Source organism: Sitophilus oryzae, unplaced genomic scaffold (assembly GCF_002938485.1).
Source record: "Sitophilus oryzae breed Bouriz unplaced genomic scaffold, Soryzae_2.0 scaffold_1177_pilon_pilon, whole genome shotgun sequence".
In the NCBI taxonomy this organism is placed as follows: Eukaryota; Metazoa; Arthropoda; class Insecta; order Coleoptera; family Curculionidae; genus Sitophilus; species Sitophilus oryzae.
The window spans coordinates 1,939,212-1,966,521 of NW_022145812.1; the positions used below are offsets into that span (position 1 = coordinate 1,939,212).

Below are 27,310 nucleotides of genomic sequence, written 5' to 3' on the forward strand. Positions count from 1 at the left end.
TGAGCAGGCACCCAGTGTAGGAGGACTTTGTTTTCTTTGCCTAATTTATTCAGCTTCTCTATGTATTCTTTGACCAATTTCGAATTGATTGAGACTGAGTTGATCGCCTTTAACGCTGCTTGACTATCAGATAAGATGGCTATTTCCTGTTTCCGATAGTTCCTATCTAAGATAAGTTGTACGCATCTCTCGATAGCGTAGATTTCTGCCTGTAGGATACTAGGGTAAGTGCCCATTGGTTCGGAGTAATTAGCTCTCGGCCCAAACACTCCGATTCCTGTTCTCGTATTGGTTTTGGAAGCATCAGTATACCAAGTTATGGTATGGTCTTTTAACTGCTGGGCAAGCGTTTCGCTCTTCCAATCCTTCTTATTGCTTGAGTAGTATTGATACTACATTGACATGTTTGTCAAAGTTGTACGTTCTTGGCATATCGTCCGCTGGGAGTTGCAGGAGTGGTATTTCCTTTTTGAGGGTGTTCCAAGCCCCTGATCTGACAATTCTCCCAGTACTAATTCCGTTAGTGACCATTCTAATCATTGTCGCATTGGCATATCTACCAATGACAATGTGCAGTGGTGTTAGATCTGTAACAGATTCTTGTTGTGAAAAAGGATTGGTGGTAATAATAGGAAATCGGTATATTGGTGGAACAATGCGATTGCCGAACTGAGAAGAAACGTTTTTTCAAACGTTGCATTCGTTTGAGACGATTGATGCGAAGAGGCAGAATAAAAGACTGGGGACTCATGTGGCCGTCACTAACTTGGGTGAAGAGTATAAAGGGGCAAAATAGAAACTCAAGGAGGAGATTGCAAGAGCCAAAACGTTAATGGGAACTGTGCAAACTGTGCGACGAACTGAACGCGGATGTGTGGGGAAGGGCTTACAGAATAGTCACCAGGAAGTTTATGAATAGGGCTAGAGTTCCTATCCCGGTAGATGAAGTCAGATAACAAGTGAGGGCCCCTTTTCCCAACGAGGCCAGACATTGAATGGGGTAACTTGAATATACCTATTGTGGAAGTGCCGGTTTTTACTACGGATGAAATTTTAAGCGCCGCGCGTAACATATAAAATGGAAAAGAGGTAGGTTTGGACGGAATACCTGGAGAGGTGTTGAAAGCAGCAGCTTTGAAGGATCCGGAGTCCATTACCAGCGTTATGAATTGGTGCTTAGTCTAGGGCCAATTTCCGAGATAGTGGAAGGTTGGAAAGCTGGTTTTGTCGAAAAGCCCAAAATGGAGAGTTCATCTGCGATAAACTACAGATAGATATGTCTACTTAATGCCAGCGGGAAACTATTTGAGTCCTTGATAAAAACTTGACTGGAAACTGAACTGGAGGAAAACGATAGACTGTTCGATAGGCAATTTTGATTCAGATAGGGCAGATTCACAATAAATGCTCCTAGTATAATTGTGGACAATGTCGACCTGATAAGGCAACGCAACTGGAAGAGTAGGGGATACGTAGCCCTTCTCACGTTGGATGTGAAAAACGCATTTAACTCTGCTCCCTGGCGGGGTATTATAGACCAATTGAAGTCAATGGGCATCAGTCCTACTTATCATGCAGGAAAATAGAGGCGGAGGACGGGCAACCCTATAAAATGAATTGCGGGGTCTCTCATGGAACAGTACTTGGCCCGACGCTGTGGAACGTCTTCTATGACCGGTGCTGAGGTTGGACATAGGAACTGAATGCGAGATTCTTACTTTGTTCTTGTTAAAAATAGGAGTAGAGACTGCGGCTCTGATAATCGGAAACAGGCTGGATAGCATGGGTATCAGCTTAGCAAAACAGAGTGAGTTGAGAGAGAAGACTGAGTTGCTTGCTTTGGTGGGACAGCGGAAATTAGGAGGCTGGAGCGCTGATATTATGGGAGTGATGATTATGCCCTGCAAAGCTGTAAAGTACATGGGAGTATGGTTGAACAGCGGTCTGCGTATGACCACCCAAGTCCGCAGAATAGTGGAAAAGGCCACACGTACAACTAACACCCTGTCACGGGTATTGCCCAATGTTGGCGGACCTAGGGCTATGAAGAGGAGAACGATGGCATCGGCCGTGACTTCTATGATATTGTATGCCGCTCCAATTTGGAGGAGGGCTATAAAATATCAACACTATCAAAATATGCTACAATCTCTCATTAGGAGATTGGCCTTACGTATTACGAGCGCCTACCGCACTGCACCGCCGACAACTGCAGTACTGCCATTGGCTGGTGTCATGCCTATTGTACACCAGGTGGAGAAAAGATACGACACCTACAGGCTGGGCAAAGAACATAGGATGCAAGTAAGAGAAAACATCTGGATGAAATGGCAGGAGGATTGGCAGAGATATGATGGCTGGGCAAAGCAATTTATTGAAAATGTGGCAGAATGACACAAGAATGGATGGGTGGAGGTAGACCACTTTCTTACTGAAGCTATCACAGGTCATGGGTGTTTTAGCACAAATCTGAAAAGGATGGGCAAAAGAGATAGCGATCGCTGTGTGTACTACCAGGATCAGGATACTCCTGCGTACACTCTATTCGAGTGTGAAAGATGGAGGGAATTTAGGGGAATTTAGGGACGTGACAGAAGCAAATTGCGGCACCAAGGTCACGCTGGATAACGTCGGGGTACTTATGGGTGAAGACCAAGAGAAGAGCATAGCGGTTGCTGAAATGCTGAGTGTTATTATGAAAACCAAATTTCGGGAAGAGTTGGCGCAACGATTGATACATAGGATGCACACATAAGACAACCCTCTGCCTTGAAGTAATGCCCCGGGAGGTTCCGAGACTGAAACTGAGGTTAGGCAAAGATGGGTTTTTAGTGGATAGGCTCTCTAGGTAGAGTAGAGAGGGAGATCCCCAAACTCCGGCCCTAAAGGCGTTTCCCATCTATAAAAAAAATTATTCCCCACTCGGAGGCCTTGGGCCCATTGCAATACCCCTGTATAATTGTACCAAACCTTCCTCTCATTCTTTCTTTGCGTTAAAGCACTTCCATCTCTTTTCAAAGTTCCCGAGGTCACTAATCTTGGCTTCTGCTGCTTCCTATAGTCTTGGCTTCTGCTGTTTCCTTAAGTATAGTAAAGGGATGGTACGGTTGTATTAAGGTTGTATTCGAGTTGGCAGTGTTATTGCAAGTATCCATATTATGTTAAATTTATAGGCAAATAAAATCAGACAACGTCATATCAATTAATTCTAGTTTAATAACTATATATCGACTGAATAGTAAGTAACAAAGTTATATTCTTTCTTATGGAATTGGACCCTTGGACACAAAATAAGACATTTATTATAAGGGTTAAATACGTTAACAAACTTTGCTTTTGATATATTTAAAGATACTTAAATATTCATGCTATAATAAAAAAGATTGTTAGCATCCTGTACATTACTTTTCAGAATTAATTCTTGTCCTGACTTTTAAGTAAAAAAAATAAAATTTTCTGAAAAATTTGATTGCTTCGTTTAATGTATACAAGGATATCAAAAATTGCTGGTCTATTTTAAATATTTATTTTACATAAAAACTTCGTTATTTCAAATACAACACCCTGTATTTTCTTAAATAAATCGATACAGATTCAAAACTCAATGCTCTTTCAAACTATATTAGGGTTTCCTATACCTATCTAGCTCAGATTTTTGAATAAAGAGCATTTTTTCAATAAAATGTCTATCAAGAGGGCTAGTGTCTTGGAAACTTTCTAGTGAGAGTAGCTATTTTTATATTCGAAATTAGTTTATGGACTTATTTAGATTTATACTAGTTTACTTTTATTTAACTTACCTACAATAGTTTAATAAATAATATTTATTAAATACGTATTTATGATTTTATCAAGAAAAACGAAGAAGCAGTTTTTTGATTTATTTTACGATGACCTGTAGATTATGGATTTTCTATTAAAAAACCAATTACAAGCAAATTCATTTTCTTCATTACCAGCGACAGGTTTAGGCCTGACTACGCCTAATATGTTTTTATAAACCGCATTACCAGCCCTGTGAAATGGAACAAGTAGCTTTTAAAGGAATGCTTATGAGGAAGATTCCTATTTGGATATCTTTGAGCATAAGCCCTTGAGGCCAAGAAGCAATTTTCCTCACAAAATGAAATCACTAATAACATATCCATTCGTTCCGCCAGCATATACTGCTTTATTTTTCTTGATAAAATAATGAATACTTACTTATTAAACTATTGGAGATAAATTTAAGTAAACTGTTATAAATTATAAATAATAATGTTCATAAACTAATTACTATTTTAAAAATAGTTACTAATTGTCTCTAGAAAATTGCCATGGCGGCACCAGCCATCTTGATTGCTCTTTTATTCAAAATCTAAGCTAGATAGGTATAGGAAATCCAAACCAATATAGTTTGAAAGAACATTTGAATCTGTTTCGATTTATTTTAAAAAATACAGTGTGTTGCATTTGAAATAACAAAGTTTTTATATAAAATAAATCGTTAAAATAGATCAGCAAATTTTGCTACCTCTGTTATTTCTCTACATTTAAACTTACCACAAGAATTAATTCTGAAAAGTAATGTACAGGGTGTTAATAATCTATTCTATTGTAACATGCATATTTAAATATCTTTAAATATCTCAAAATCCAAAGATTTTAAACGAAAACGTTTTCGTATGATCAACCGAGGCGAATGAGGTGCGCCACCCTGTATTATGACTGCTAACATGAAAAAAAATACAGTTTTTAAAAATCGTAAGTTGGGTATAAATTTTATCTTTAAATACCACCGTTTTTGTAAATATATTATAAGTGTTTGGTTTGTTAAAATTTAAAAGCCTACCAGGTTATTTTCTAAACAATCTGTAGGAAAAGCTTCATCTAATATCATTACAAAAAGACCTTAAAGTAGTAATTAAAAATATAAATATACCTAATCTAATACGTCTAATATCTTTTTAATTAACACCTATAGATTTCCTTCAGAAAGTATACTAAATATCAATATCGCACAAGGCTGAATACTAGGCCCTATTTTGTTTCTTCTTTTTATTAACGACATTGCTAACATAAACATCAGTGGTAAAATATATCTTTTTGCGGACGACACTAGCTTCACTTGGAGTAACAAGGACGTCAGGGCACCACTTCATAGGATCAAAATGACTGAATCACTATTAAATCTTGGTGCGTTTCGAACCTCCTGAGTCTCAACATTTCTAAAACTAAAGCTTTGTCGTATAAAAACTCGCTGCTGCCTGTTGTACTTAACTACACCACCACTGATGTCGTAAAATCTGTAAAATTCTTAGGGCTTGTTGTAGACAATACTCTGAAATGGGACATGCATATATATACAGGGTGAGTTTCCTACGATGTTCTCTATGGGGATCTCGGAAACTACTAGAGATAGGCAGTCGGTTAAATTGGGAAAGAATTGCAGTTTTGTAGGTTCATAAATATGCGCCTTTCAGATTTTTGAAAAAGTTCATGGCTTACTAGATATTTCGAAAAAAACAAATTTTGGCTATTTTAAAAATTCTCCCTAATTCCATTACCTATTATAGACAAAAAGTTTTCAGATAAAAGCTGTAGATAATCACATCCTTAATGAGACTGTGTCCTCGGTTTTTTTTCTAAAGCCTGTCATTGTTGACATATGACACAAACATATGCTTTTTAAATGGAAACCATTGTTGGCCATGACTTCATAAAAAGCGCCATTTTTTAAGCTTTTTAGTGATATAAGCTATAATATCTTTTCTTCGAAAAATTACTGAGTTATAGCCAATTCTTATCATTTTTAAACAATTTCACTTAGTTAGCCATGGAAACAAGTTCAATCGCCGTTGCTCTCAGAAATGTGAAGCTGTCACATCCAAACTTTGTAAATTAAAATAAACAAAAATTGTAAACATGAATTTTTCAAATGAAGAAAACCGTGTAGCATTATTGGTTTAACTTTTCTTGACCATATATTTTCGAGGATACATTGATGACCATTGAGGACCGGTGAATTTTACGTTTTTTAGAAAACGGTTTTCAAGACATGTTAGAAAAGTTAAATTTAGTTATAGCCAATTCTTATCTTTCTTGGCTAATTTCACTTAGATTGCATGGTAATCTTATTTTGTTATGATTTATAACTTATAAAAAGTCAGAATATATTATTAAACGGTTCTTTACAATTTACACTACACAAACAAAAACTTTAAAAAATAATATCACTACATACACTATAAGTTATTTTAGAAAATGTTTAAAAAATCCGCCATTGTTTTGAGTTGCATCTTTTTAAAACTGATTTACTACCTATTCTGACAGAAGGACCGGTCAACTAAATTAAACTTTTCTCGTACCGCCACTTCGAGTGCCTCTCTTAATTCATAAGGTTTTTTGTAAACCTTCTCGTTAACCATACCGCATAAAAAAATCTAAAATGGATAGGTCACGTGATCGAGGAGGCCCATGCAATTAGTCCACCTCTTCCTATCCCTGCGTTTGTATAATTATGATATAAATAATTTTTAACATTTCTTTCATTATGAAGGGTGGGGGGTGGTGTGTCATAATGAAAGTCATGTTGGAACCACTCTATTGATGCACGAGTATCTACACGCTTTCCTTCATTTGAAAAATTCGTATTTACATTTTTTTTTATTTTAATTTACAAAGTTTGGATGTAACAGCTTCACATTTATGAGAGCAAAAACGATTAAACTTGTTTCCATGGCTAAGTGAAATTGTTTAAAAATGATAAGAATTGGCTATAACTCAGTAATTTTTCGAAGAAAACATATTATAGCTTATATCGCTGAAAAGCTTAAAAAATGGCGCTTTTTATGAAGTCATGGCCAACTATGGTTTCCATTTAAAAAAACATATATTTCTGTCATATGTCAAAAATGACAGGCTTTAGAAAAAAACGGAGGACACAGTCCCATTAAGGATGTGATTATCTACAACTTTTATCCGAAAACGTTTTGTCTAAAATAGCTTATAATAGAATTAGGGACAATTTTTAAAATAGCCGAAATTTGTTTTTTTTTCGAAATATCTAGTAAACCATGGACTTTTTCAAAAATTTGAAAGGCGCATATTTATGACACCACAAAACTGCAATTCTTTCCCCATCTAACCGACTCTCTATCTCCAGTAGTGTCCGAGATATCCATAGAGAATATCGTAGGAAACTCACCCTGTATGTAGAGTTATATATATATATATATATATATATATATTATATATATATATATATATATATATATATATATATATATATATATATATATATATATATATATATATATATATACATATATATATATATATATATATATATATATATATATATATATTATATATATATATATATACATATTATATATATATACATATATATATATATACATACATATATATATACATATATAGCATATACATATATACATATATATATATATATTATATATATATATATATATATATATATATATATATATATATATATATATATATATATATATATATATATATAGGGTGGTCCGATTCCGGCTCGGTAGCTTTGCAGATAAAAAATAAATAAAAAACTTCGTATAAATGTAGGTCCTAAAATGCTTAATTTCAGAGATACAGGGTGTAGAAGTTTTTTCCAAATAATTTCTGAAGTAACGTCAATATTTGGATGAAAATTAGTGTCTGTTAGTTTTTTGACATGAGAAATTTGATTTTGATGTCATTATGACTCCTATTTGTAGAGGGCGCCACCTACATGTGTTTTAACTGTTTTGAAGAGTAATAACTTTTTGTCCGTACCTGTATAGAACTGCTGAGTGAAAAAAAATATTCATTTTCGTATTTTTTTACGTAAAAAATGTCTCTTGGTAAAAGATTTAGAATGGGACTAGTCAATACATGTCATTATTGACAAAAAATAAACATGTTGAGTAGATAGTTATTTGACTAAAAAGATAAATTTGGAAAATTTTGGCACACAAATATTTCAAATTTATGATTTCCCTCTATTAACTATTTAGACAACATGTTTAATTTATATCAATGATGACAGGTATTGATAATTTCGATTTCAAATATCTCGAGAAATATTACTCGTAGCGATTTTTATTAAGAGATCTTTTTTACGTTAAAAACGTCGTAAATGTATATTTTTTTACTTGGTAGTTTTATACAGGTACGGACGAAAAGTTATTACTCTTCAAACCAGCTAAAAATATGTAGGTGGCGCCCTCTACAAGTAGGAGTCATATTGATATCAAAATCGAATTTCTCATATCAAAAAACTCCTAGACACCAAATTTCATCCTAATATTGATGTTACTTCAGAAATTATTTGGAAAAAATCGAAATATAAATGAAACTTCTACACCCTGTCTCCGAAACTAAGCATTTTAGGACATACATTTATAAGATTTTTTTTACTTATTTTTATCTGCAGAATATGCTGCTGAAGTTTCCGGAATACAGTTCGGACCACCCTGTATACGCTTTGTCGAAAAAATTAAGCTCTACCTGTTTTGCATGAAGATGTGTTTCTAAGGAGCTTAACTTGTCAGTGGCTAGAACTGTTTATTACGCACTTTTTGAGTCGCACCTGAGATATGCCCTTCCATTCTGGGGTACGTGTTGTGCGACTCAATTTGACTGCAGTTTCAAGCTCCAGAAGAGAGCTGTTCGATATTCACTGGGCCTAAACAGCAGAATTCATTGCGAGGACTTTTTTAAAAAAATAAAAATATTAACTCTTCCTTCCTTATTTATATTTGAATCCGTTTGCCTAATAAGTAAGCATCGAGGTAAGCATGTATCAACTTCTCAAGAAAGGCCATCTCACCTTAGGCCTTATCTACCTACCCCACGCTCAGAGTTAGTTAAAAGTTATTAATTCACAACTGTCAATATTACACAACTCGAAAAAAATACACAATCACCTGCCATTTGAAATCAAATCCATAACATCATTTTCTTCATTTCGCAAAGCATTGAAATATTATTTACTAGACAAGGCTTTCAACGCCGTAAATGACTTATATTTTGTTAATCGAATTTGATATTGTAAACACTGGTCTAATGTTTGCTATTACTATATTTAGCAATGACATCGAGGTGTTGAGGTCATTGATATTTATTATAAACTTACTAAATATTTTTGAATCTTATTTTTATTTTTTTGTTCTTTGACATTGTAAACATTTATAAATGTTTATTTTAAACAATAAGACCGACAATGTTATTTGTATATTGTTTTGTATTCTCTTCTCTTTGTTTGTTTGTTTACTTTGTTTACTAAATTGTATTTTTTTTTACAATAAAGGCATTTATTTAATTACTTAAGTCAATCTATAACCGAAATTTCTTTTATCAACAAAAGCTCAACTCCTAAATAATTGTGGCAGGTTAGCAGGACTGTACCATCAAAACGGCTGTAATACGACCGGCATTGTTTACAAAATGCCTTCCGTAACGACGCAAATTGAAACCCACAAATTTATCGTCTGTTGGTTAAGTCCGGCTGGCTCTACGTTCATTATGGCGTGTTTGAGGAGAAGTGAACCGAGAGGGGGGCGGGGCTTGTCACTGTCGCTGGGAGGATAAAGAGCAAAACAGAAGGAAGAAAATACAATGTTGACACTTCTAAATTGATTTCCTTTATGGTGTTACGTATTTTGTACAGAGACTTGACGGGTGTTAAGGCATTTAGAACTAGGTTTTAGCAAGCTATTGCAACATGTAAAATTTGCTTACATTAATCAAAGGTGATTTAATAGTTAATTTTATATTTTACACTAATATTACAATAAAATTATATAAGGATTCTTGCCACTTAACTGCTTATATAGAAATTTAATTCTACGCTGTGTTTTGTTTATTATTTGTTATTATTATATACCTATACTGCAAGAAATTTATTTTCTAATTTACTAATATTACATTACATATTTAATTCTTACTACTGTCCTATTTTTAAACTGAATTTTATCAGTATATTGTTTTATAATGTTTGTAATTTCAAAATTTGTCTATTAACTTTCTTAACATTCAGTTTTTGACGTAAAAAAATAAAACTTCTGTATTGAAAACCTCTGGCAGAAAAAATTGCAGAGAGAACAGGAAGAAAGTAAGCATACTTTTAAATCAGACCCTTCAATGTACATATACAGTGTGTCCCAGAAATAAAAAAAAAACTGTAATAATTTTAAGGGGTGGTAGATAAAAGAAAAGACATTTTCTCTTAATCGTTTTTTAAATAAGTCCAGAATGACGGAGTTATTTTACTTTGAAAATTTCCAAAAATAAAATATTTCTTGCTAAAATTTTGAAAACCACTGGATCTTTTTTAGATTTTCTTTCTTGTAAATTTAATCTAATGCCGTATTATCAAGAAATTGTGCTTTTTAACTAAAAAGTAAAAAAATTTCGAATTTTAAATTTTCTTTTCGTCAAAAAAACCTCATAGGCGTGTTTCTGGGGTTGAACTGTACTACCAGTTAAAATACTTGCACTTATTTCTGGGACACCCTGTATATCCTATATATTTATATAATTTTTACAAGTATAATCAAATTAATTATTAATTAAAGTAATTTAATTTAAAATATGTGCAGTTTTTTTTATATCGTCTTTAGCCGACCATACCAATAGGTATGGTTTTTTTAATTTCACTCAAAATGAGTTATTTGGGTCATAAATGACCTAAATACAAAATATTTTCGTGGTGTCTGTCTGTCTGTCTGTCTGTCTGTCCGTCTGCCGTCTATAATACGATAACTCAAAAACCGCTGAACCGATTTTAACCAAATTAGGCAGAATAATACTGTGGCACCCGGGAATCTGGCCATTAGTTTTTGGTGGGGGTGGGGGATTGGTAAGGGGGTATAGGAGGGGGTTAAAAATTAAAAAAAATTGTAACTCCAAAATTACAGTAGCTAGCGAAACGCGGTTTTCGAATTAAGATTAGGAATAATATTTGCAACAAAATTTGTAATAACATCAAAATCAGTCAAAGTCGCAGTTTTTGAGATATTAACATATTTTAGTATGGGCGGCTATACGTGCCCCCCGGCGCCAATTTTTTTTCTTATTTGTTATACCCTTTTTATACCCTTAAGTGATAAGGGTGGTGCACGCCAATTTGTTTTTGGAAAAAAAAATATTTTTATTTTTTTATGATGTTGAATTAAAAATACATACAACCCTAAATTTTTACCCTTCTACCATCAACCCCTATTTTTTAATAGCGATATTAGTATTTCAATCATTTTCATCCCCGTGAATAAAAAATACTGTTGTCCTATAAAAAATATTTATATGGAAAAACTACGTTTGCCGCGTCACGCGGACGCGTAAATCCATAAGCCTGTACAATACAATCATATCTACGTTATACCGCGGTTGTACCCGCATGGATAATGGCTATAAAAACGTCCCGTTATATCAGAGATATTCCAGTGCAGTTCAACTACCAACTAACAATTGGTAGACAATCCGAAAGATACAGACAAGTTCAGTCTGCATCTCTGCGAACCTCTAATACATATTTTTTTCTTTGCGATATAAAAAGATAAAAAATAAATGAAAATGTAGGTATTAACTCGAAACTTAATACAAAAAATGAAATTATAAAATATAAAATAAAACAAAAATAATTTTTTTGAATACAAAAGAAACAGTTTGTCCAAAAAATCCTATATGGGTATTTCGCCACTGCACTGCAAGAAAATCTACAAAATAAAATAGTTATTTTTTGTAAACACTTCTGCTTTAAACCCAAACGGAAACTACTTGTCAGAAGTTATGTTTACAGTTATACAAATTTGCGTAACAGAGAAAAAAATGCTTAACGTTTCGGAAAGTTTATCTCTCTCCGTCGTTGGAAGCAAAAAAAATACAAAGAATAAAGAAAAAACTATTTAAAATATTTAAATTCAACTATTCCAGAACACTTTATTTTTTTAAAACAGATTTAAACAGAGGTTTACTACTAAGTTTTTGTAAAAACGCTCTGATGATTTTATTTTTTTGATTGTGTATAAATCAAAAATATATTATACAGAGAGTTATTCGCGAAAATTATTATGAGAAATTGCTGGAAATTATTTTCAAGTTTGTAAAAAGGCCGCTAGAGGGCGCAACTGCTATGGAAAATAAGAAAATAGAATTTTTACAGAATTTTGACTAGATAATGGATACTATAAATAATGGCTAATCTTCAGTAAATTTTTGGATTTTTTTTTGTTAGAACTATTTCTCCCTATCTGCTAAAATAAAGTGGTGGGGGAACATTAGATCTGTCTTTATTTAAATGTTAATAACTCCGGACTCTCTGGATGATCAGAATCCAACAAACGAGTGCTTGTTTAAAAGAGCGTTTTTTACTGTATATATTATACAATATACAGTAAAAATAGTTTATTACAAAAAAAATAAGTTGTATTTGACAGAAAAAAATATGAATGTCCCTCCAATGAACAATTCAGTAGATTGATGCTAAGAAAAAAAGGTTAATGCAGTTTCTGTGGGTTTCCTTTCGTTTCTTCTTCTTTTAAAATAAAAATAATAAAATAAATACAACTAAGATTATCATACTAGTAATTAAACATTATTTATAATTGCCTGGACACAGAAAAATAATTTTTGTAACAAATTTGTTTATACACTAAATTTTTTTTCATGATAGCTAACTAAAACAGTTTAGTTAGTAGTAATAGGTTAGAAAAGTAATCGTACTAATTGTATAAAAAATCAGCTTTATATAATAATAAATAATTAAAAATATCAAAAACTATTGGAGGGAGGGGAGAAGTTACTCACCGAGACCTTATAGATCGATTGTGTCCTAAATCTATTGTATAACAAAACACATACTTATTAAATATTTTTCTACCGATGATTATAATAATTATTTATTCACAGGATCTCTGGGATCTATATTTAAAAAATAAAGAAAAATAAATTTTCATTAAAAACTAAGATTTTTTATACGATTTACCAAATAGGGGGATTTTCCGATTTTTTAACTCTCCATTATAAAATCATATATACTCAAAAATATCAACGCATAACAAAACTAGTGGCCGTTAAATTCAATAAACTCATCTCTTCTTCAGGTGCACTTAGCGGAAGTGATCTGTAACGGCAAAATGGAGTGCATTAAATAGAACGTTAACGGACGTTTGTGTATGAAATAGTGTAGGAGCGGTTAAGTTGACGTAGTGCTTGTGGATTCTATTTTACATGGACGATCTCTGTAGGGTTTAAGCGGAAATATGATCACTTATGGAGTGAGACTTGCTTAAAATAAATATAGACTCTTTACGAATGAGTTTCCGTGTAGTAATAAATATATACATAGCCTACGTATATACTAATATGAATTATATTCCATGTATATAATAAATAAAATTTACACAAAATTATAAAGAGATGCGTAGTTTTATCGCTAAAACGTATAAAAATTTAAATTTTTATTGCAATCGTAATTACCACATAATATATTGTTGCGGACCCGTGTGGACTCGACCTAACCTAACTATATGTCCCGCCCTCAGATGACCTTAACAGCGCATTAAAGAATAGACACCGTAATGATTCATTCGTTCGAGAATAATCGAGTCCCACTGGAATGGACTAGTACATACGAGAACATTCGAAACCCTTCTCTACGCACCTAACGATCTATGGACTATTCTAGAGTTCTTTACCTGTCGGTATAAAAGCCGGCGGCTCTGGCCTACAGGGGGCAGTTATAAATATAGAAGTGGAGTTGACGCGCTAAAATTCAAAAATAAATTCTTAGTTATAAATCGTTTGTAAATAGTTCTATAAGTCTTTTATCGTTATTGTTTTTGTTAATTAGTGTTAAATAAATAGTGTTTAAATAAATTGTGACTTTCTATCCACACGGAACCGACGAAAAACGTAACAATATCCTACTCTAAAGTAATTTGAATTGTAACCATAAAACTTTTGATAATAAAATATGTATTAATTATTATAATTGTTAATAGTTAATATGCAAAAACAAAACACATTTTCAATATATAAATATTTACGGTTGTCTACTTTACCACACTTTAAACCAATTTTTAGATTACCCATTGATTTAGACATTTGTTTAAGTTACGTCTATATCAAAAAAATAAAACACTAAATCACCACAATACACCAAAATACTTTTACTTACTAAATACAGTTTAGTTTTAACCATCTGCTGATGATGCTAACATGGTTAGCGAAACGCGCGTCCAGTGTAAAAGCAAAAGTGTTTTGGTGTATTGTGGTGATTTAGTGTTTTATTTTGCTGTGTAACACCAAAGGTTCGAACCCCAACTGTAATTTACGTCTATATGTTTCAGTGATAATCATTTTAATCATCACATTTATAAATACTATCTACTATCTACTCGTTTAATCACTACTACCAAATTGTTGAATATCACAACTAAAACAAAATTCTCAAGGACCAAGTTGTGATATTTCAATTTTCTTGATGATCACAAAAATTCCATAATAGCATTATGCATTGTCCTTTTCTGATTCCTTTGCTCTTTCTTAGTCCTTTAATATTTTTAAATATGCAGACATAATTCCAGAGATATTTAAAATTGGATCAGAAATGACTATTGAGGTATCTTGCTTTTCTTGAGATCGTATATGTAGAGTATCTATCGTATGGCTAACCATCACAACAAAATACATGAGACCGGAGTTATCGTACAAGCAAAAGTAAAAAGATAAATAATAACCAGATTTTAAAAACGTACAAGCAAATAAACATAAAACAAATTTTACTAACAAATTAATATCTAAATTACGGATGTATTCGACTGAACTGTCTGCAGCTTCCAGGAAATCATCAAAGGAGCCGAAATAAAATCTTAATGGGCACTTCTACTATGTGCCGGATAGTTTGTCTGCTTATGTTGCAGTCGCATTCTGGGAAAACTGTTTTTCCCAATTTCAACATAGAATCAGTACACTTCAAATAATTACCAGTCCTTATCCAGTTCAACGCACACCATGTTTTACGTGGCATGTCCAAACCTGGTGGGTTCTGAATTATAGCCGCCATATTCCTCGCGTGATCTGGCAACTCTGATTCCCATTCTCTACTATATGACTCCATTAATGCAAAACTGTCCCGATATAAGCTGATTGCTGTTGGTAATGTTGGATGTGTTGAATCCTATCTATTATAATGCCTAAATATTTTGTGGTCTTGTTGTAAGAAAGCAAGTTATCTTCAAACCTTATTTAAAGTTTTTTGTTTGCTAAATTATTAGTAAGGTGGAATAAACTAACTTCCGTCTTCACCGCGCTCTGTTGCAGCCTTCACAGGCGGAAGTAGTTTCCTAGGGCGCCTACCCACATTTTTTTAGCTGAAGTAGTCGGCATATCAGCGATATATAAATTAAATAGCAGTGGACATAAACAGAGAACCTTTTTGCTTTCTCTCTCCCCCAGTTTTATCTAAAAGAGTCTGTTCCGGAGCATATCATCGATTATTACTACTAATTAGGTTGACAGATGTAAGTTGTTAATGACAGAACTACGCAGCGACGTCCAGGACGAAAGCCAGCTTGTTCAATCGATATGTTCTTAATAATTTTTGGACTTATTATGTTCAGATTGTGGTCAGCAATGTCATGGGCGGTAAGTTTGTGGCTTGTCGTTAGGCTTACCAGGTTTTAGTATGTCAATGGTTTTAGCTTTTTTTAATGGCTGTGGAATAGTACTTGTTTTAATTATATCGGTGAAAAAGTACATCTGCCATCACTTTGTAAAATTACTACAATTCAGGAGAAATTCCTATTGGATGCCATCAAGTCCCGGAGCCTTTGTATATTTCAAGGCAGATAATATCTCTTCAAAGATGAAAGATTGGGAGTATGCTGTCTCCTCAGCACAGAATGATTTGAGCTGTTTTAATTTTATCTTGATTCCGATTGTGTGTGCACGGAGTAGATATAGTAAACTGGTTACGATGTCGACCAGAAGCAACTCCTAATATTAAACAGCACATAAGCCCAAATATTACAGTTGAGGATTACAGTTGCGGTTAGTTATAATTATCAGCTAATTATGCTAATATGGTTAGGCGTCCAGTTTAAAAGCAAAAATGTTTTGGTGTATTGTAGTGAATTAGTATTTTATTTTGCTAAGCCTAAATCGAAATATTACATTCACATTAGAAAATATAACTTATTGTTATACGCATTTTCATTAAATAAGCATTATGTTCATCCTCCGAGGAGTGAACATCTACCTCCTACGAGGATATACACCCGTCCAAAGTTGGGGTTTAGCCCTCCGTGCCCTTCACAGACGAGGAGCTTATATCCGACTCAGGTATCTTTGAGGTAGAGGCTGGAGGATCTGTTTCTATTTTCTCAATCTCTTTAACTTGGCCTCTCCTTAGAGCTGATACCGGTGTTGTCCCGGATCTATAATAGAGGATATATCTTTCTTTCTCTATTGACTTCTTGGATTTGAAGTCAATTTTTATTATAACCTCAATAGTCAACCCGATGTCCTTACATTGGAGTTTTAGCAAAGCTGGTGACACACCGCAAGAGTTAGTCGGTCCACTTCTACAGAGAGAATGTAAAAGTAAGTGAGACGAGAATATAATGGCTTGCCCCTGATGCCACGTTGAGAACCACGTTTATAATTTTACTACCAAGCGACTTCCTATGTCTGCAATATAATTACAGTCGACTACCGTAAGACTGATGCTAACGACTACCAGTAACTGACAAGAAAATGTACATGTAATTCAGTGAGACACAGTGAGACCCCCTCGGGTGATGCCTATGTCCTCTTGGGTAGGCTTATATTGGTAATAGTTCCGTCGTATATTGTCACTAAAACAGTCCTTTACATATTCAGAAAACAAAAAATATCGAGTACTATTGGATCAAACTTCCAAGGAAACAAGTTATACTATATTCGAAAAAAAATCGCATCAAAACAAACAATTATTAGTATTCATAGATAAAATATCTTGATAGTCTGACATTTAAGATCATATTTTTGACAGTTAGTATCTTATTAATTTCGCTTCATTTTTCTTTTCAAGTAACTGATTCGACAGATCCAATCAAATTCAAACGGACGATTCTCTTTGAGACGATTGGCAAATGAGACTGATTGACCTATTGTCAATTCACTTTCCTCTGTGTATTTATCATTTTGACGAAATAGATTTAAATTTTAATCCAGATACTGGCTTTTACAACTTAAAATATATTAAACCATAGATGGAGGTGATAGATACCGGGTGCGTCTCAAAAGTGGCTCACCCCTCTAAATATTTATTTTTTCAGATAAAGAAACGACATCTGGTATGTTAGTATATGACATAAATTAGGATTGATTGACGTATTCAATTATTTTTGGTCACTTCCTGTTTCACCGGAAATGGCTACTTTTGAAAACTTTTTTAAATGGCATCCTCGAAATTTTTTTACTTTATTCGATACAAAATGAGATTCTGAATAGTATGATGAATGTAATGATGAATGATGATGAATGATGATAAATGATGATTATAATGAATACGGATGATGAACGTATAATGAAAAAATCGTATTTTAAAATTCAATCTAGAGTGCCATGGGTATGTTAAAAACACTAACTCTTAATCAAGGAGCCTTGGAAAAATAGATTTAATCGTCTAATGTTTATAGTGTCTTGTCCTGGACAGTTAGAAAATTCTCAAATCATATTTTTAATCATATCTCAATTTTTCAGTTGCAACGAGGGTGGTTCACTAGCATAATATTTAGAAATATCATTTTTTTGAGAATTATTTGATACGACACACTTGGTATTTCGAGTCAAATTTCATTACGAACCGCAAGTTATAATATCAAATAAACCATATGCCAAAATGTAAAAAGTTAACATATGATATGTCATTCTATTCAGATTGTTATTTTCTTTTGAATAAAGTAAAAAATACAGAGGGTGCCATTTAAAAATCAAAAGTTATAGTCATTTCCGGTGAAACAGGTAGTGGCACAAAGCAATTGAATAAGTGCGTCAATCAATCCTAATTTATGTCATATACTAACATACCAAATCTCGTTTTTTTATCTGAAAAAAATAAAAAAGTTATAGGGGTTAGCCACTTTTGAGATGCACCCGGTGTAGGACATTGTAATTTTATCTTTTTTTTTATTTAAATATATTTGAAAATTTAATTTTCTTTGTAAAACTCCTCACTTTATTTTAAAAGTGAGTTGTAGTCTATTTATCTTTTTCGTTCTCCTCTCTCAATTTAGTGTTAGCACTTTTTTAAAAGTTTCGTTTAAAAAGTTAGTGCCTTGCCCAGCGCCGCTAAATTTAAAAATGCAGTTACCAAGTGGCGAAGCTGCAAGTCAACATAGCCTTTGTTAGTAAATAGAATGGATATAGGTTAATTTTTCCTTTTAGCTTTGGAGCGAAGAGAAGCCTCGGGTGTCTAAACGACGGCGACGTCTAAAAAAATGATTTTATAATTAAATGCATTAAAATATTCTGAATTTTAATATCAGGTAAAAGCAGAGTAGTTTATTCATTTTCAGTTTAATATTGCATTGTTATGTTTTAGTTAGTTGCATATTAGTATTTTGCACTGTTACTTAGAATATCAACTAACTCGCTCATCATGTTTACAAATATACATATATTTTATATCGTAAATATAGTGAATATTCTAACCAAACCAACATTTTGTTGCGTATAACTAATTTATTCCTTAAAACTAAATCAATTAAAAATCTGTTACATTTTAGTTCTTTCAGTTGATTAAATTTTAGAATATTACGGAATTATTTGATGTTTTATACCACATTTGGTGGTTCGAACTTTATTCCGGAAACTTGGGCAGCATATTCTGCACATAAAAATAAGCAAAAAAGATCGTATAAATGTATGTCCTAAAAATGCTTAGTTTCGGAGATAGAGGGTGTAGAAGTTTTATTTTAATTTCGATTTTTTTTTCACATAATTTCTGAAGTAACGTCAATATTTGGATGAAAATTGGTGTTTGAAAGTTTTTTGATATGAGATATTTGATTTTCATGTCAGAATTTATTCTTTTCCTGACTTTCAAGCCAGAGAAATAAACTTTACTAAAAAATTTGGTTGCTTCCTTAAATGTATGCAGGGGTATCAAAAATTTCTGATCTATTTTAAATATTTATTTTACATAAAAACTTCGTTATTTCAAATGCACGATAATGATGATTTTTTTTTAATAAGTCGAATCAGATTTAAATGCTCTTTCAAACTATATTAGGGTTTCAAAAAACTCCAATTTTTATCCAAATATTGACGTTACTTCATAAATTATTTGGAAAAAATCGAAATAAAAATGAAACTTCACTGAAAACTACGTCCCGTATCTCCGAAACTAAGCATTTAGGACATACATTTGTAGAGACTTTTATACTTATTTTTATCTGCAGAATATATACTACTAAAGTTTCCGGAATACAGTTGGGACCTCACTGTATAATAATAGTGATGAGCGAGACTTGTCTTGGTCTTACGGTTTTGGTCTTTGTCGTGCACAAAATGGAAGACCAAGACCAAGACCAAGAGCGACCAGTGCAAGACATCCGCAACACCTAGACCAAGCATGCACGACTCTTGTGGTCTTGCATCTTTTTTCACGTTTATGTGATATAAGAAACTATTTATTTATTCAAAAATATTTTTTAATTTATTACAAATAGTACTTTCCGGATATTGCACAAAATTTTAAAGAAATATTTGCTTATTTTTAACATAACATTAAAAAATAAAAATTTCGTCACAAAAATATTTTAAAAATTTATTTCTTTAAAGAGTTATTTGCATTAAGTTACCAAGAATATTTATTATTATCGTTAAGCAAAACCTGCAAGAGTCTTTCACAAGAACAAGACCAAGGAAGGCTTGGTCTTGATCTTGCATTTCTTCATCACTATACAGGGTACTACAAATTCGGGGTACGAGCATTGGTACCTCGGTTACCGTAATAGATACGAAGGTAGTTAAATTAAGGCAAAGTTGCGCTTTGGGATGTTCGTCAAGATGCCATCAATAAAGTTTTAAAATCTTCAAGGATTGCTGAGTTTTTTGGAAAACACGGATTTATTTTATTTTTTCCTGTAGTTACTCTTTAGAAAATCAAAAAATTAATTGTGCATTCTCATAGCCACTTTATTAGGGCTGTCTAATAATATTTTTAGATTTTCAAATTAGTTCATTTGTGAGATACAAAGGGATCCAATAATCGTACCTCGAATTTGTAGCACCCTGCATATTACAGATTTAACATTATTGAAGAAACATATTTAATAAATAATGTGTATGAGTTATAGATATATTTTATGAGATAAGTAAATTCCTTTCTTAAATCAGGAGCAATCAGATAAAACGAGATAAAGCAATTTTAGTCAAATATAATTTAATGACCGATTGATATTTCCTCTTGGTGCTCAAAATTCGTTAATGTGCTCAATTTGTTAAATCCAATTTAAACTAGACATCAAATAAGAGTAAAACGAGACAAATCTCCAAAATCAAATTGTACTTATCGTCTATATGCTTTCTTTTCAGCTAGAAAAAATGTACCAAAATTTCTTTCAATTATTACAACTCTCTAGAAATTACACTATGGTTCTAGAATACAAATAGGTAGTAAATAATAAACTAATATTCATTACTTACAATTTAATTAATGTTAATTTTACTTTACAAAACTTACTTTACAAAATAACTTGTTTATTATTAATGATTATTGTACCGACGCGATGATGTCAAAGACCGTAATCCAAAATTTAGTCTAAAATCGATTTTCTATAAAATTGGTGTTTCTAGACGAGGGTCAAGTCAAAAAATAAAATGGATTGTTAGTTATCCCTTGTTACCAAACTAATAAAAAGTACATTGACATTTTAGGGGGGAAATTCCACTTTTCTACTTGATAAGGCAGTTCTTTTTTTCGATAGCAGTGAACCTAGATATATTAAGAACAGAAGGAATATTTTACATTCGTATACATACAAAATTTAATCGTACGATGTACCGAAATGTGAGAAATAAGCGTAATTCCGAATTACAAGCTTCGCTTCCTTCAAACGACACAAAATTTACAGACATTTTATTTATAGAAGTATTTTTCTTGAAGAAATGATACAGACATCATTATACAGGGTGCTACAAATTCGAGGTACGAGCATTGGTATCTGGGAAATCGTAATAGATACGAACATAGTTAAATTGGAGCAAAGTTGCACCTTGGGATGTTTATCAAGATGCCATCATAAAAGTTTTAAAAATTTCCAGGCTCGCTAAGTTTTTTGGAAAAAAAACGTATTTTTTTGGAAATAAATTTTATTTTTCCTGTTGTTACTTTATAAAAAAATCAAAAAACTAGTTGCACATTCTTATAGTCACTTTATTAGGACTATCTGATAGTATTTTTAGATTTTCAAATTAGCTGATAATTTGTGAGATACAGAGGCCAACTTAATATTTTTAAATACGGACCTGCATTTTTTATTTTATCTTTTGAAAGAGCTCGGTCTCGTGACTAAAATGAGATGTCACACTTAGTTTTTTTTTGTTTCGGGTTTGAACATAATTTATTTAAACTAATTTCAAGCCCGGCTCTGTTTTTTGAGAAGACTCATATACGAAGTTCTTCTCTTAGAATAGGTTCAAGAATCGTTCCCTTTTTCTGTACTTCTGTACTTTTACTCTTCATGTGTATGTTTCATGTATTTGGTTGGATTTGGTGCACATCTTAGTACTGATATTTAATAAAAATTCTTTCGTCGAAAATTGTAAAATATTTTTATGAACAATAACTTTGGATCACATTAAAAATATAAATACGTTATTCTTATGTGCAGCAATATAACATTTTTATTGCTAAAGTTATTGTCAGAATCGTCATAAATTCCGTTACAAATATGCATTAAAAAAAAGTCTACTGAGAACTTCCGAGTGGAATGCTGATCTAAAAAGTCTTTATTAAATTAAATAAGTAACTATTCAAACAAATTTCAGTGAAATCAAAGTTTATGTTCTGTGTATAAGCTATAAAGAGTTTCGTCCATCGCATTTATTTGTATAACAGCACACCGACCTTGGCGACAGTGGCGACCTTCAATGACGTTCGCTTCCCGACTGTAAAAGGGCGATTGCCTATTCAATTAATTTATTAAAAATATACATAAAAAGTTATCAGAGTTTATTATTTGAATAATTTGATGGCTATCTGTACACTGAGAGAAAAAACGTATAATCAAAAAAAATGCAAATGAGTCAAATAAAATCAAACATATTTTGGCCTCATTAATGATCATAATTCAATTAATAAGACATCTATTGATTTTATGCATATACTCGTACATATAAAACATACATGATCATTGTCATTGTTACTGGTATATCAGATTTAAAATAAAAATTCTGCCTATTTGATTTAAAGAAATATATATTTGTTTATTAGTGTTTTCGTTTTGTTTTTCAAATACATTCCTTTTATTTCAAGCCTTTATCTTTATATTTTGAAGTACAATGCTTAATGATTTATTAATATGTCACTTTGTTTAAAGCTTGAGTCGATTTTAATCGAATAGGATCAGTACTAACAATTTAAAGGAAATAAATATCAAATTTATTAGTAAAATAACTATATTTCAGAATTAATCTTTTGGTGATAAGTAGGTAAATACAATTGTGTTGAATGTCTTCAAAAATAAAAAATAATAGATACAAAGGAATCTCGGTGAATTTTGTCTAGTGACGAATGGTTTTTGTAATGTCCTGGAATTGATCTGCCTTTATTACATTCCTTCAAAGGTCACAGAGATTCTAAAAAAATGTTTAGTTAGGTTAAGTTAGGTTAGGTTGATTATTCTAAACAACTACTAAAACAACACATTACCTGTAAACGATATAATTCTCCTTTTTGTCACTAACAACTGTCATACACAATACATTGTACTATTCAAAATAATGGAACGCGACAAAAATCATATAAAAATGTGTGGTTGATCGGGCTTATCACGTCAATCTCGCCAAACACCATCTTTCGATGTCCATCTCGAATGCCTTTCTATTGGAAAGAATTAATCACGTGGCAACAGCCTACCAGAAATGTATTTAAACTGTTGTTGTTGTGCAATTCTCTTAGAAATAAAATACTCTCGTGCATTGCTTAAAATAAATTTATCATAAGGACGTCTTATTGGAATAAATAGAGAACCAATACTTTTCAAAAATAATAAGGCAATGCCAGTTTATTTTGAACGTGGTTCTTTTAAAACATATAGGGTTATAATTACTTTAAGAGGACTAAATATTAGATATCCGATAAAATAGTATTCACTTTATTTCGAATGATTTAATTTTTATTATGTATAGAAAAACAATATTATATTAACAGCAATCGTTTATGAAACAAATAATTAGGTAAATCGAATTCCATAGAACGAGTTAATTATTTTAACGTGATTTATTGTGCATTTTACAATGCATTTTTTTTCTGAGTGTAAGTATGTTAATTTGTTTATTTTTTCTAGGTACCCCTTCTTTTATTGGTGTTTCAAGTGACGTTCATCATTGTAGGTGAAGCTGTTCATCCAGGTAAGACACATTCTAATTCCATATTGACTTAAAATTATTAAAAGGATTTAAGTCAAAATCCATACAAAACTACCGTATGATCGAATAAAAACGGCGTCAGCTATGGCTATGAAATGAAGATCGCTATCATTTTATATGTAAATTTATATGGGAAATGTCATCGATCGTCATTTCCAAGCCAACTGGACGCCGGCGCCGTTTTGATTCGATCATACGATACTATAACCAAACAATACAAAATAATCTCACCTAATTCGTGGGTTAATCTGACTTACTTATCTTCGTTCGCTGAACAGAAACAGTTTAAAACGGTCTGGCGCATGAGCATGAAGTTTAAAGCTTTTGCAGAAGAAAAATGTTTATTTTATTTACAATTCCTAATACACAAAATAAATAGTAAACAGAACTGTCAAAAGTTAATTGTTACGTCATTCGCGGACTTTCTCGTTCACATTTGATTTTGATTGATCGTTCTCAGAAATATAATACACAATGAGGTTTGAAACCAGTTGAACACCAAAGGTTCTTAGAAACAAACTGACAACCGGTTGGAATATTTCGCTATTCGAACGAAGCTATGAATAATAATAGTAATAATATTATGCCTTATTTTAAATTGATACAATATAATTGATGATTGATATATTAATGACTGGAAATGATTTAATGATTTTTTTCTGGAAATAAAAAGTTACATTATCAAATCAACTTTTTAAAATCTCACCAGTGTATAATAATTTTTAGTTCATGTCAAAAATATGACAGTATATATTATTTAAAAATTTAACCAGTGCAAAGTAAATTTAATTTTGTCTAAGTTTAGTAAAGAAAATACTATGATATAACTATATATTTTTATTTGAATTTCGAAGAAAAATTAAAAAGGAATCGTTTGATTTGAGAAATACCTGAGAAGAGTAAAAATAATTGCAGTTAAAAGCTTAGAAAAGTAGAGTGATAACTAATAAACAGAATCGAGTGAGCTATGCTGATGAGGAGCAAGCGGCACTAATCTACAAAATAATCTCTAAAACCACTATATGCCTCATCAGACCACCAACCGTAAAATAAAAAAGCGTTAAAACCACTACAAGATTAGAAATATCTCCCATAAAACTATCAATATTAAACTTAGAAGCAGCTATATCTGTTCTATTTGTTCTTGAAGTTCTTTTTTTGTATTCTATATAGATGTTCTATGGTTTTAATTACTTTTATTTATGGCATTTCTCTGACAAAAAGGCTTCGTCTGGACATAATCCGAAAAATTTGGCCCAAAAACAATATTGCACTATTTGTCTTTCTTTGCTTCTTTTTTCTCTAATTTCATTTTTTTTATCCAGATTCTTCAACAAACTTTATTATTACAATCAGGAGATTACACTCAGATGCAAAAAAAAATAACGGAGAAATTTTTGGCCACATTTAAAATGTTATATTTTTGTTATTCTTAGCCCTATTTTCATGATTTTTTTAGCAAACTGTATATATAATTATATCAAATTTAATTCGTAAACTAAATTTTTATAAACTTTAGTACTTGGCATATTATACAGGGTTAATCGAGGTGTTGTTTTTTTACCCTAACTTTAAAACACCCTGTGCAATAATTTCGTGTGTAAATTTTCCTAAAATATAATTTTGCGGTCAGAACCATGTCTCGTGAGCATTTTCTATTTTGGTCATAACTAAGGCATGTCAATACATGCCTTAGTTAATTTTTAAGAGCGAAATGAACTTGCCACCAACAATTTGCAATTTTTTCAATGATCATTTCTTTTTAAAGTAATTTTTCAATATGACAAGGCCGCTTTCGTGATTATTGTGAACTCTATGATACTATAAATTGACCATTATGTTCGACGTTTGGAAAATGCTTGGCATGATGATTAGAGGTTGCGAAGCGGTACCAGCTTCATTAAATGAACTTCGTTAGATTCTTAAAGAAGAATGAGAAAGCATAACGCAATATGGTATATGCAGCCTCAATGACAGTATGATCGGACGTATACAGGCAATTATATCAGCCAAGGGAGGCAATATAAAATATTATATTATTATTTATTATATTTTGTACATTTTTTTTTTCTGTTTGTATACTTGAGTCTCACAGATGTTTTCTTCAATATCGTTAGTTCTGTTATCGTTATTAATGTTTATCAGGACAGTATCCTTAGTCTTTAACTTTTTGTTTATTTAGTATAGAGTATCTAATGCATCGTAATACGACAATAGTCACCAAAACCATCTCGTCATTTTAAAAAAATACATCAAAAAGTAATGATAATTGAAAAAAATTCAAATTGATCGTGATTGGTTCATTTCGCTCTTAAAAATTAACCAAAGCATGTATTGACATAAATCAAAAAACAAAATGCTCAGGAGTCATGGTTCTGGCCGTAAAATTATATTTTAGGAAAATTTACACATGAAATTATTGCACAGGGTGTTTTAAAGTTAAGGTAAAAAACAATCCCCCGATTAACCCTGTATAATATGCCAAATACTAAAGTTTATAAAAAAAACTTAGTTTACGAACTAAAGTTGATATAATAATATACAGCTTGCTAAAAACCCATGAAAATAAGGCTAAACATAACAAAAATATAACACTTTAATTTTATAAAAAATTTTTATAAGTTTATAAAAATTTTCTCCGTTGCGTTTTTATTGCATCTGAGTGTAGTTAATATTATAATACTACTAATATTAATTCACTACTCTCACTAAAATGTCTAGCAAAATCATGCTTAATAGTGTTTATAAATTTTTATGTCTTATAATATATAATAATATAAAGAAATATTTTTGTATGTTTCTTTGTAATATAATGCAGATTTTCTAAAACTTTTTCTATATTTTTTAATACAACTAGAATATAACGTACCAAAAATTCAATAACTCAACTGGAATTACATTAGAAACACTGAAGATTTAAATCCAGAACTAATATTAAGCGATAAATTCTAAATATTACACTGTGCATCCGTACTAAATCTGGATTTTAATAAAAGTGTAAATTTATGGAAGTCTTTCCTTTCCGCTAAAGACACCTCAGAGAATAAAAATCTACCCATGTGGAAAGATTTAAACACAAGGGTTTTCTTTTCAAAACTATTATATTTCATTTATATTAACGATGCGATAAATACTCATTTGAAAATTTATTATCACATTGTTGATGGGTCTCACATATTTTAATGATGTTGAAATATAAAATATATTTTTACATTGTATTTACATTTGAAAATTTGCACAAAACATCGATTGACATATATCACGAGTAATGTGTAATAGTGTAATAGTGTAATAGTGTAATAGTGTAATAGTGTAATAGTGTAATAGTGTAATAGTGTAATAGTGTAATAGTGTAATAGTGTAATAGTGTAATAGTGTAATAGTGTAATAGTGTAATAGTGTAATAGTGTAATAGTGTAATAGTGTAATAGTGTAATAGTGTAATAGTGTAATAGTGTAATAGTGTAATAGTGTAATAGTGTAATAGTGTAATAGTGTAATAGTGTAATAGTGTAATAGTGTAATAGTGTAATAGTGTAATAGTGTAATAGTGTAATAGTGTAATAGTGTAATAGTGTAATAGTGTAATAGTGTAATAGTGTAATAGTGTAATAGTGTAATAGTGTAATAGTGTAATAGTGTAATAGTGTAATAGTGT

The 27,310-nt window shown here is 31.6% G+C and overlaps 1 protein-coding gene across 1 annotated transcript in view; it reads left to right on the forward strand.

Annotated features, from left to right (window-relative positions):
* The window catches only part of LOC115889785 (suppressor of lurcher protein 1), a 246,276-nt gene that overhangs the window by 38,349 nt on the left and 180,617 nt on the right, over positions 1-27,310 (forward strand). Inside the window, 1 exon segment of the mRNA XM_030909869.1 lies at positions 23,571-23,634. Coding sequence (XP_030765729.1) covers positions 23,571-23,634 — 64 coding nt within the window.